Source organism: Oryzias latipes, chromosome 3 (genome assembly GCF_053564925.1).
Source record: "Oryzias latipes strain Hd-rR chromosome 3, Olatipes_Hd-rR_3.1".
NCBI lineage: Eukaryota > Metazoa > Chordata > Actinopteri > Beloniformes > Adrianichthyidae > Oryzias > Oryzias latipes.
The window spans coordinates 2,191,407-2,204,079 of record NC_136239.1 but is presented as its reverse complement, the minus strand read 5'-3'; the positions used below and the strand labels follow the sequence as shown (position 1 = coordinate 2,204,079).

General features: G+C 41.9%; 1 protein-coding gene across 3 annotated transcripts in view; it reads left to right on the top strand.

Moving 5' to 3' along the window:
- Positions 1–12,673, top strand: part of LOC101155409 (very-long-chain (3R)-3-hydroxyacyl-CoA dehydratase) — a 27,297-nt gene extending 14,624 nt beyond the window's left edge. For all 3 annotated transcript variants that reach the window (XM_020711151.3, XM_078944891.1, XM_078944890.1), the window contains exons 8-11: positions 3,604–3,731; positions 7,204–7,423; positions 7,491–7,622; positions 11,639–12,673. In XM_020711151.3, the coding sequence (XP_020566810.1) occupies positions 3,604–3,731; positions 7,204–7,423; positions 7,491–7,622; positions 11,639–11,715 (557 nt within the window). In that variant the 3' untranslated portion in view covers positions 11,716–12,673. The remainder of the gene's footprint in view (positions 1–3,603; positions 3,732–7,203; positions 7,424–7,490; positions 7,623–11,638) is intronic.

Sequence of the window (12,673 nt, the reverse complement as noted above, 5' to 3'; positions counted from 1 at the left end):
ACACATGCACCCTGTGCACACACGCCTGATGCTGGCTGCATGATGAAAAAAGTCTGAAACCTCAGAGCTTCAGCTGCAGTGGTTACAGTCTTCATCTACCGTTACGTTTCAACCGTTAACGCAATCAACAGCCTTCCAGTGGATTCTGAAGTGGAGTAAAGGAGCCGTGCACCGATATGCAGCACTGCACCGTTGGCAAGTATTAATCGGGTTTATCAGCAGAGCAGAGCGGCGTTGTGCCGCAGCTCTATACGTTGGTAATGTGCTGCATGTCGGTGTGAAGCCAGAAAGAAACTGCGGCAGAGTCAGCTGAGTCACAGGAATCGCGCTGATGATTTACAGAATATCAAGAAGCCGTGTTATTTAGGTGTCATTGGGACATGATTGACGGAGGCCCTGAAGTTCAAATCACTCAACGAAAAAACCTCAGAAAGACCACAACAATGCTACATGCTTCCTCTGGGGAATGTCATCAGGAGCCACAACATCAGTTTTCATAGCTATGCTGATGATACCCAGCTGTACATAGCTATGTCTCCTGATGACACAAGACCAATAGAAGCACTTTTTAACTGTATTTTAGATGTAAAATTATGGATGGCAAATAATTTTCTGCAGCTCAACCAGGAAAAAACTGAAATTTTAGTTATTGGTCCTGAAGCCAAGAGGGAGAAACAGTTTCTGAAGCTACAGGAACTTTCCTTAAGTCATTCGGAGGCAGTCAGAAACCTGGGTGTTATTTTTGACTCTAAGCTAACTTTTATCCCCCATATAAAACAGGTGGTTAAAACTGGTTTTTATCATCTCAAAAATCTGGCTAGAGTCCGCCCACTACTCTCTCTTGCTAATATGGAGATGCTAATGCATGCTTTTATCATGAGTAAAATTGATTACTGTAACGCCCTGCTTGCTGGTCTTCCAAAAACAAATATTAGGAACCTTCAGCTTCTCCAGAATTCTGCTGCACGAGTTCTTACAAAGACCAGGAGGCGAGCTCACATCACCCCAATTTTAAAATCCCTGCATTGGCTCCCCATATGCTTCAGGATTGATTTTAAGATACTTTTAATAGTTTTTAAATGTCTTAACGGTCTTGCGCCTTCTTATTTATCAGATCTTTTAGTAAGATATGAACCCTCGCGGACCCTGAGATCCTCTGGCACTGGTCTGTTAACCATTCCAACTGTAAAAACTAAAACCTACGGAGAGGCTGCATTTCAGCACTATGGCCCCCGTTTGTGGAACAGTCTGCCAGAGGGCCTGAGAGCCGCAGAGAGCATTGATACTTTTAAGAAAAGGCTCAAGACCCATCTTTTTAACCTGGCTTTTAGCTAATTTTTATTTATTATTTATTTATTTTACTACTTTTATTAATTTATTGTTATTTATCTATATGTATTTTCTATTTTTATTTTATTTCTTTATCCATTTTATCTTGTTTTATGAACTTGAACCTGATTTTTAACGTGTTATTTTAATTTACCTTATTTCAATGTTTTATCGTTTTTATCAATATGTTTATTTTTTGATTCTCAATTTTTATTCATTTTTATTTCCGGTGCTTCCTCAGCTGGAACCTCTCCCTCTGGGACTGCTGCTGTTCAGCCGCTGCGGCTCTGGGTGGGGACCTGCATCACCGCTTAGCTGTGGTGGAGCGGTCCCCGCCTGTGATGTTTCATTTGGCTGTCTATGCGGCTGTTCACAGGGGGGGAGGTTCCAATTACTAGCGTTTCCCGCATCATGTTTTTGTGCTCAGCATATGTTTTACAGCCTATTTTTCATTGTCATTTTCCATCAGTTAGAGAGTGGGAGGTGTGAAAGGCGTGGGGGGCTAGGTACGGGGAGGGGGGCCCTATTATTTATTTATTTATTTATTAATGCTTGCTTGTTTTTATATTTTGTTGTTTTAATGTAAAGCACTTTGTGTTATATTTTTATATGAAAAGTGCTTTATAAATAAAGTTTGATTTGATTTGAACAATAAAAAAAGCAAAACAAATACTAAAAAGACATACGTTTTAGAAATCCAAACAAAAAAGAACAAAAGTAATTTTCAGAATCAAAATGAAATGTTAAAAATGAGGCAAAGATGAAACAGGACAAAGTAGGAATTATGGGATATCGCTGATCTGATGATGACGTTTGTCCATCATTTTGACAGTTATTAGAGATGAAGCGCCTTCAACCACCAGTTTTTTAGCTTAAATTTCAGCTCAGTGAAGCAAACTATACTTTTGTTCATTGTTAAAGTGTTGCCATTGGTCTTAAAATCATGATTATGCATTTTATGCAAACTGTTGTTTACTTGGACGTAGTTCCTGCAGAGCAGCAGGAGGTCATTACCTCTGAGTTGTGGGCGGGACTGTTTGCACTGGTGTAACCCTCTGCTGATATCCCATGATTCCTTTGTCTACTCACTCTCTTGCTAGCTTACTGCCCCTCACAACTTCAACCTAACATTGCTGCTGCAACAAAAATAGCAGCAACATCGTAGCTTTCCCTCCGTCCAGTTCTGATCCAGATTCCAGCTCAGACCAGGAAAACAGAGACGTTCATGGATCCATCAGTCTGACAGCGGATGATCAGAATGGAGCAGAGCAGGGACACTGTGGTCCACTCCTTTTTCTTTTTGGGTCACACATTTGAGCTTTTTTTTTTTGCCCTGGTTTAAATAAAGAAATACCCAGAAATGTATTTTAGACATTTATGTAAAATTCTTTTATAAATGTTCTCCATCATGAGAAAAATGACACAAGAACATGTTGAAAAATACTAAAAGCCTGAATTTCATTGGAGTGGGACTTTATACGCCAATTTTTTCACATCATTCCTGTACAACTTTGTTTCAAATAAAGGACTTTTTGTTCCCCAGGTTTTAAATCATTCATTTTCAAGTCCTTATTGACAGCGGGTTAAAGGCAACGTGGTCAAAAAGGTGGGTGCACCAAACCTCTGTACTGGTGCACCTAAGAAAAACGTGTAAACGCGTCGGTGCGACCAGTGCCAAGATCTAGTCTTAAGCCCTGCAACACCACAAATCCAGATTCAGACTCCAGGAGGAAGAACCAAACCATTGCAGACGTTTCCATGTTTGACCGCAGAAAACCGCCATGATGGACGAAGCAGAAGGTAGCTTTTCCCATGGACTGTTGGAGGAGACTGAATGTTTCCTAAAAAGAGGCATTCTGGTTGCACCTGCAGTGAGTTGGTTGCAGTGTCACTTTCAGTAAAATGCTTGGCTGAAGTCTGATGAGAAAACATCTCAGACTGTGACAGCGTGTCCTCCATCAGCGTTGAGACGGGGCTTTGTAGTTTCCCAGCTTTGAAATTGTAAAGACAGAGAAATAATGAGCTGCTGTTTTCGATTGTCTAGAGAACGCACAAGCTGAGAAGAGACGAACACAAACAGCATGATGGTTCAGTGAAAGCGAGCAAACAGGAGCTCCAGCGGACAGACAGAAGGGGCTTGTGGGTTTGTTGATTCACAGATTTGATTTGAATAGAAACGGGAACCTGCAGCTAGAATTTGTTTTGCAAATGATTGGAGGAATTGATGAAGGCTTGTGCCACGCCGGCTAACGGCGTCTGTCTTTGCCTCCACAGACTCGTTCTACGACACGTTCCACACCACGGCGGACATGATGTACTTCTGTCAGATACTGGCCGTGTTCGAGGTGGTGAACCCCCTGTTGGGTCTGGTTAAGACAGGACTATATCCTGCTATGATACAGGTAAGACTCTGAAGGGGGAGGAGTCTCAGAACATCCCCGCAAACGGATTCAAACCAGGTTTCTCAGCGACACAGTTTTCCTTCTGTTTGAATCGAAAAACCATCATTCCTGCTTAACATGTTGGGCATCAAACAGCAGCACTGTAAGCATCCGGTCTTATTGGGTTCTGTGCTGCACGGATCAGGGAAACCAGAACAGGTCATTTACAAACTTATCAGAACCCAGAGCCTCTAATGTCAAACACACCAACACTACATAAAGAACCAATTACCTCAGTCAATCAAGAGGGGGGAGGGGCTTAACCAGAACTGTTTCACCAAACCTAGCAAGGAAAAAAACGGTTCATCTGAAAGCTGTAAGGCCCTCAGGCGCTATCCTTCCTCGCCCCCGACCCACCCCCACTGGCTGAGCGGCTGCCACATGCCCCTCACTCCCCCCTTTTGCCCCCCCCCGTTACCTTGTTCAAAGCTGCACACGATAAATTCATGGAAAATACACTTTTTGTTCAAAATGGTGGCTTTTCTGTTGGTTTTATCTCCATAGCAAAAATATAATGTTTTGGTCGCCTTGCGGTGACAAACAGGTATGTGGGCGTGTCCAAATCGGGGGGCTGCGTTCTTCCTGTGCTGCTTAGGTCACAGCGCCGCGACAAGTGCTGTCCAAGTTCAGCGACTCCTTCAGATGCGGCAGACGAATGCATCCTTTTTCCAGATTGTAAGGATGGTCTGGTGTCTCCAATGAGTTATATCGCTAGAGGAGACACGCCCGCTTGAGAAGCCTGGCCGACGGTGGCGGAGCGTTACGCCATCTTGGTGAGGTCGACAGCGCCCACATGACAATGATTTCTATAGCCTTTGGTGGCATCTAAGTAGCTTTTATATAATATATATATTTATGTTTATATATATATTTATACATGTATATATAATATATATGTATATCATTTATTGACATCATTTGTTGTTGTTAAATAAGAGAAACAGGCAGCCTTAAAACCTCAAACTTTAATAAAAAATACATAGTTGCAGGACTTCTTACAAAAAACATTATTACCAAGAATTTTTAAAAATAATGTTAAGACAAAAGTCAATAACAGATTTACTGTCACGGTGTCTGTCAGTTCACCTCCCCCTCCCCCAGCACTCTGCTCTGCGACGTCATGACATTTACCCTTACAAAAAAAGAAGAAAAACAATATTTACTGATTCATGTGAGTGATCAGTTTGTGTAACACAGATGCTATGGTGTTGGGTTTCAAGCGAACAGTTTTATAAAAATCTGGTTACAAAAAATGTTTCTAACATATCCAGACTGTATTACTAGTTGGTACCACAGTGATCCATCTGGGTTAGCTCTTGTGATAGCTACGGTCCACTTTTTCCTTAAGTCTGAATCTAAGTTCAGAAAAGTTCAGTCACTGAGTCAGAAATGTATAAATCTAGGTTACTATAGTAGCCTAGTCCTAGTATACTGTATACAGGTTTAGCAAAATAAAATGTAGATTTATGTCGACAGCAAATTATCCGTACATCATGCAGCACGTAGATAACAGCCCTGCAGCATCATGCATGTAAACATGTGTTCTAATAATGAAGCCCCTGCAGCATTGAAAGATAAAAATTATAGTATTTACCTGTGAAATGTTCTGCTTTCCTCCTTCATGGACTAATTTCTCTGATTTTGGCAGTTAATACTTGCACAACGAACTGGCATTTTGCAATAAATGTGTTCACATGCTGCACTGCAGCAGTAACTTGACCTCACCAAGATGGCGGTGCTCTCCTCCCATGAGGAATCACGTGATGTCTCCTGTAGTGATAGAACTCATTGGGGGTCTCCTTCTATGCTGTCCATATCCCAAGATGCATTGTGGTTGAAACCAAAGATTTTCTGACAACAATGGCGGACTGTGGAACAGGACTCGTAGTTGGAAATAATTACACCTTTTTGTAATTACTCCTCCGAGATTGACAGTTGGGTGAAATAAACCAGGAACATTTCCAGCTCCTTACCCGGTTCACGACTCCTCTCTGTTCGGGACTCACGGTTGCTAGGCGACAGGACATTTGCCGATCTAACAGCTGGAACTATCTAAAGCCTAGACTGGTCCGAATTCACAGCCGTTACCATCTGACCTAGCCGCTCGACGAAGGACCCAGCCAACGCCCGGGAAGGCCACAGCCATTGAAGGCCGCCATAATCCGTTTACCAGGAAATGGGAAAAAATACTCCAGTATGTGGAGCTTGAAAACGGAGCGGCTCTGGGACATCCAACGTAGTCCTCAGACACGGCTCCCCCCTTGTGTTGCTGCTGCTTCCGGTCTTTTCCTTTTTTAAAGCAGCAGGTGTTTTCCCTCGCTGTCCTCGCGTCATTAACAGCCTCACTCCTCCCAGACGGCGCCTGTTTCTTAAAGGCGCCGGCTGCAATTTTTTTTCGTATACTTTATTTATCCCTCAATGGGGAAATTCTTCTCCGCATTTGACCCATCCCCTGGGGGAGCGGTGAGCTGCAACTGAACTGCGCTCGGGAGGCGGTAGCGTTAAGGGCCTTGCCTCACTGAGTGATGTTAACTGCTCGCCATTGATATGGTAATTGCCCCCAGTACCATTGTTTCTTCCCCTCCGGGAATCGAACCCTGGATTCCTGCATGGTAGCTGCTCACCTTACCAACCGAGCTACTCAGCCGCTAATTCCAGGTTTACAAATATTCATTAGAAACAGAAAGTCCCAATAAAGCTCTGGCCAGGAAACATTAGCACAAAAAGCAGCTATTTATAATAATAATAAAATACTTAACAGCTTAACAGCTGCTTAGCATAATATGTGTGGCAACGTCACAACGGGTCACCAGTCTGTCACAGGGCCACAGTCACACACCCATGCACACGCACACTCACACCTACAGACACTGCAGAGTGACCACTGAACATGTGAAGCATGTTTTTGGACGCTGGGAGGAAGAAAACCCACGCATGCACGGGGAGAACATGCTAACTCCACGCAGAAAGGTCCCCCATTGATGTTCTGGGTCAGGCCCCCCAACCAGAGCGCTAACCACTGCCCCACCAAGCAGCCCCAAAATCACTATTTATCTTGTTTTTATTATTTTATTTTTTTCCAAGAATTTTATGGTGAAATCACTATTTATCGTATTTAATTTAGTAAAAGTAGTTTGAATTCTTGGAAAATCCGAGTCAGGAATTGTATTGATGGATGGTCGTTTGATTGAAACTGCTGAAAGGATTTTATTTTCGACCAGCTGGGAAACGGAGTTTCATCCTTTAGTCGTCACATGAATTCAAAACAGGCAGCTGATTATTGAGGCTCTGATGGGGAAAGACGGCTTTGCTGTCAGATTCCCCCTGGGTGTGAAGCAGCAGCTGATGCTGCAGCTCTTTGCCTTGACCTTTGACCTTTCCGTTGGGAACACGGATCCGGTTTTTTGGTTAGAACTCTTCTCTCTCTGCTCAGGTTGCTGGGAGGAACGTGGTGCTGTTTGTCATCTTTGGCTGTCTGGAGGAGATGCAGAGCAGATCCATCGTCTTCTTCGTGTTCTACGCCTGGAGCTCCATCGAGATCTTCAGGTACCCCTTCTACATGCTGGCCTACATCGACACCGAGTGGCAGCTCCTAACGTGGCTGAGATACAACCTGTGGATCCCTCTGTACCCGCTCGCCGTCCTCGCTGAAGGTTTGTGGCGTCCTGCTGCAGGGGGTGGCGGTTTTGTCTGCATTGCTGATGTGTGTGTTTCCTGCAGCGGTGGCGGTCATCCAGTCCCTCCCCATCTTTGATGACACCCGTCTGTTCAGCCTCCCGCTTCCTGGTTTCAGAGGCCGCTCCTTAAGCTTCTCCTACACGCTGCAGATTTACCTGGTCCTCATGTTTCTGGGTGAGATGGGTAACTCCCCCCCCCCCACACACACACACACATCCTTTTGTGTTCCCTATTTTTTATTTGCCCATTTTATATGAAAAATGCATGAATTTTATAAATTCGTATTAAAGGGGGGCAAACTTAATCAAAAACACATTTAGGTTTTGGGCCGAACAAGATTAATATTTACTGAACAGACTAAAGCTGAACTTTTAAACCTTTAAAACTGAACTATTTGAGCACAAATATGAATAAAAACAGGAATACTAATCCAGAATAAATTTAGATAAACCTTAAATAACATTGAACATTTTGCTCTCCATAAAATGTCAAAATTATACAAATATGAAGATGCTGCAGAACAAAACAAAACCTGGAAATATTAATAATTAGAAATAAATCAAATCATTCGTTTCCTTGCTCTTTTGTCGTTTTTTTACAGCTGGACTGCTGCATAATTTTTAACAATCAGTTCATTTCTTGGTGTGTGACGTCCTGAGTGTGTCTTTGTGAAACGGATCAGAGGATTGGATTTGTAAACCTATTACTGTGAATGTCATTTTTAGGTCTATAAAACATTACAAACTAAATCATAGAACTCATCACTGATTACTACAAACATATTTGACATTTTTCTAATTTTGTGCAACACCAACAGTAAAAATCCTCTAAAAACCTCCATCCACCGCGACTCCTGTTGTTTCATCCAAAGTCCCACACCGTCACAGCTCTACTCCAAACAGAGCCTGTGACGCGGCAGCAACATGGTAGTAACAGCACCAACAGGGCTGGTTAACAAACATGAACGTAAAAGTCACTGAGAGCTTTCTTCATCTTCCTCCTGTGCACTGAAACCATGGAAGTCTTCCTCCTCAGTGTGGGATTGGAATAGCGTCAGACATTCTTCACCTCTCTCTCTCAGTCTCTCCTTCGTTGTCATCAGTGTCACTCTGAGGTAAATTCCCTCCTGTTCTTGCTCTGTCCTCTCCGTCAGCAGCAGACCGGCTTTTCCAAACCCGTTTGTGATGGTGGATTTATTCACACTGATTTAACGATTGCTCTGAACTTGAAAGCTGCTTCATCTGCGTTTCTTCCTGCATTTTCCATGATGAGGGTCTGTTCCTGCTATTCATTCTTCGTGCTATTCGTCTTCCTCGACACATATATTACCCTTTCTGCTCGAGCGCCCCTAGTGGACGTTAGAAAAAATGCATTAATTTTTTTTTTTAATGCATAAATTAGCCGCATCATTGAATAAGCCGCAGGGTTGAAAGTGTGTGACAAAAGTAGCGCCTTATAATCCGGAAATTACAGTAATAGATGATAGAAAACCAATAGAAAATAAAAGAAAAAAAGTGCAGCAAATTTGTTTTTGTGGTGCAGCGGTAAGGCGGTCGAACTCCGATCGGAATATTCCATGTTCTATTCCCGCCCTGCCCGCCCATGTGTCAAAGTTTCCTTGGGCAAGACACTGAACCCCACCTTGCCTCTGGAGGGAGGTTGGCACCTGTGTTGGGCAGTAGAGCTGCCATCAGTGGGTGAATGGGACTGTGACTGTAAAGCACTTTGGGCAGGTAGAAAAGCCCCATTTACCTTTTGTTTCCCCAAGCACTGAGCCGCTGCCCCCTTTAAATTTGCGCCCTGGGCAATCACCCGTACGGCCCGTGCCTAAAGCCGCTACTGGAGTCGGCCCAAAATTCAGATGCAGGTGAGTTTTCAGGTCAATCCGTTCCAGGGATCCCTGTCCTCAAAGAAAGAATTTAATTACAAACTACATATGAACTACAAAAAGAACTACAAACATGGAGGGCTCTGACCTCATCTGCCCATGAAAACTACAAGATTAGCTGATGATCACAGCATTTTTATTTTATTTTACTTTAATATAGGGGGACAGCGCATATTAATAAACATTTCTGTCAATATGCCAGAGTTTGCCAAAGGGCTATTTTTCATCTGCAGTCCCTGAGTGGATGTTAAAATCACCCTAAAAGATAAAAATAAAATTACATATTTACAAAACAGTACATACATATATTAAACAATGCAATGCATGATCTGTTTAGTTCATCACCAGTCTGTTCTGTTCGTCCTACTTTATTCACTAAACCTTTTTTAACCGGTGTTAAAAAAGCGGGAAATTGTCTATTCACTGATCTAAAAACATTTTCCATCTCCAGGAAATCAGCTCTGTGTTCATCCAAACAGGCCCTGATAAAACACTGAGTAGTGAGGAATATGAAAGATCATAAAATACTTTTTCTTTGTGTTTATTTGATTCTATTAAGACACTTTGATAAGAATGACGGTACCGTGATTTAGCCGCAGCTTTCGGAAAAGTCCCGCCCCTTTAACTGTCTCCACCAATCATTCTTGGAGGCTCAATCCCATGTCATCAGTCTGACCAATCAGAAGTGGTTCAAGTCTTCACTTCCTTGTTCTGATTCTGCTCATAAAGTCTCTCAGTTCCAACAGAAATACCAGCTAAAGCTCGTCTTTAGCGGTGTAGCTTTCCACAGAATCCGGTGTCAGACCGTGGAACAAGTGAACAAAACCATGAAGCTCAGAGAAGAGAGTCTGTCTGACATCACTACATCTCCCATGATGCATTGGGTTAAAGTGACAGCGTCTCAGCGCACAATGAGTCTTCCTGTTAAACGTCTTAAACCACAACAAACACACATTTAACAGTTTTTCAATCTTCTTGATGAAATCAGAGGTCAGAGGTCAATAGTTTAGTTCTCCTTCCAGGTTTGTGTTTCTTAACAGCCAAACATCCCAGAGTTTGTTCCAAGTCATCTTTCTGACTGAAACACTTTTCTAAGAACGTCTGGATTATTTTAGATGTTAAACTTAAGAAGAAGTAAGAACAACATTTAAGAAACAGGATGAAGGTGAAACAGACACAATTAAACTAAATTGAAGCAATTTAATCATCAAAAAAGAAATAAAACATTTTTGTTAAAGTTTTCAAAGACTTCAGCTTTGATTAAGACAAAAAAAAAACTAATAAAACTTCAACATGTTCACTTTAGTGCAGCTACAGAAAACATAAATATAATGTCAGTCTTTTTGTGTAAATTTATCAAACATATTGTGATCATATAATTTTTCAAAAATTACAGTTGCCTTTGATCATAAAAAATAAATCACTGTCTAGAAAGAAGATATTTGTTTTTTTGTGAGGTTACATAAAACTGCATGTTAATAAACTGGAGGGAAAAATAACTATCAGGGTAAAATTATCACTGAAAACTAACTTAACTTTTATTACAACTTTTAGAAAAAACAGCTGCAACTTCCAACTTTTTCTGCCACAATTATCACAAAAATATCCGTGAGGTCATGGAGGGACTGAACATCAATACAGACATGAGTTTCTCCTTTTTAATGTATGGATGCTGGTTGCCGCGGGACTTTTTTCAGCCAAGGCACACTTGAACCTTGACAAAAGGTTGAAAACACTGGTCTGATATTACAGAGCACAACTCTGGGGAAGTCTTTAATATTGACCAGGATGAACTGTTTATTTGTTTATGATGTTTGAGACTCAATCCCGACAACAATATTAGCCATAAAGCAGCAAAGTCTGTGGTTGCTGTAATTTTCTCTGAATTCACAATAAAAGTAAAGGTTGGAACCGTGTTATGATGGGAACTTCAGAATGCCACGTTTTGGTTGTATTTTGGTCTTTTCCTGTTTCACAATATCACACATTTTTAAAAAAATACATTAAACTGATGCCTTTCACAGCAAATAAAACGGATGAATTATTTACAGGTCATGATCAATCAGTTGATCAAAAATTGTGATTGCTTGACAGCACTGATATTAATCTGTGTCGTTGTTTGATTTGGTGGCGCCGACAGCCTGACTGACGTGTTTATGTTTAGTTTGGGAAGTTCAGTGGAAGCGTTTGGAAAAGCACCACTAAAAGTGTGCAGACCCAAATCCAACAAGTGGAACATTTTAGGATGTTTGTCTGGTGAGAAACTCCACTGGACTCTGACGAAGGCTGTGCTTCCTCTCAGGACTCTTCATCAACCTCAGACATCTGTACAAGCAGAGACAGAGACGCTTCCGCTCCAGGAAGAGGAAAACCCACTGAGTCCTCCCACCGCCTTCCTGTTGGCCTGCTCTTCATCCTGATGAGGAGGAGGACTGCTTCCCATCATGCCATCTGAGTTTGATCTGTCTGCTTTGCCTGAAAGTGTTGACGTGTGTCCACTGGGGATTATTTATTCATTGTTACTGGAAAAGATGCTTTTACAAAGATGACTGCAGACTTTTGGTAGAATGAAGCTCTGTGTGTGACCTGATGGTGCTCAATCATTCAGCAGTAACTTAAGAACTGTTTTTGATTTCTTTCTGCTTAACAACAGATCAGTGACTGTTATGACCGGCACCAGCTCCTGCTCAGCCTGAACCGTTTGATTCTGATGCTAAATTCAGGATGAAATGTAAATTCAAAATCTGAGAACACGTCTTTTATCCGGAGACTTTCTCTTTGGGATCAAACTTTGTGTCCTGTCAGCTGTTTGGATCAACTTCAGCGTCAGAGTTTATAGACGGCGCCAAACCAAATCCAAAAATCATGGACAAAATCCTTTTTTCTTCCACCCTTGATCAGTTGAAATCACAGTTTTCTGCACCAAACCAAGCAGTCTTTGAGAATTGAAGTCAACAGTGAATGTAAATAAAGAATGGAGAGCCCGGATTGAATGGGTTCTGGGTTCTGGCCGTGCTGGAACATGCATGTTCTTTGGTTTTCATGACATCTTTGCTTTGGGTTCAGAAGCAAATGAAGTTTACATTTCTAGTCTAAATGCCCCCCAGAGCCGTGCACCACTGCTTTTTCAGCATTTATTCCACTCAGTTTATGTCTTCAAAACTTCTTCCTTTACAAAAAACGCCTTTTAGTGTATTTATTTTTGACATTTAGAAGCCTTAAATGATCTGTTTTATGGAGATTATTTCGTTTGTTTTGTGAACGTTTGATGTGTTTGTTTCTCACTTTCACTCTGGGCGGCAAACTGGTCTCTGAGAGAATAAACACGTCGGTTTTA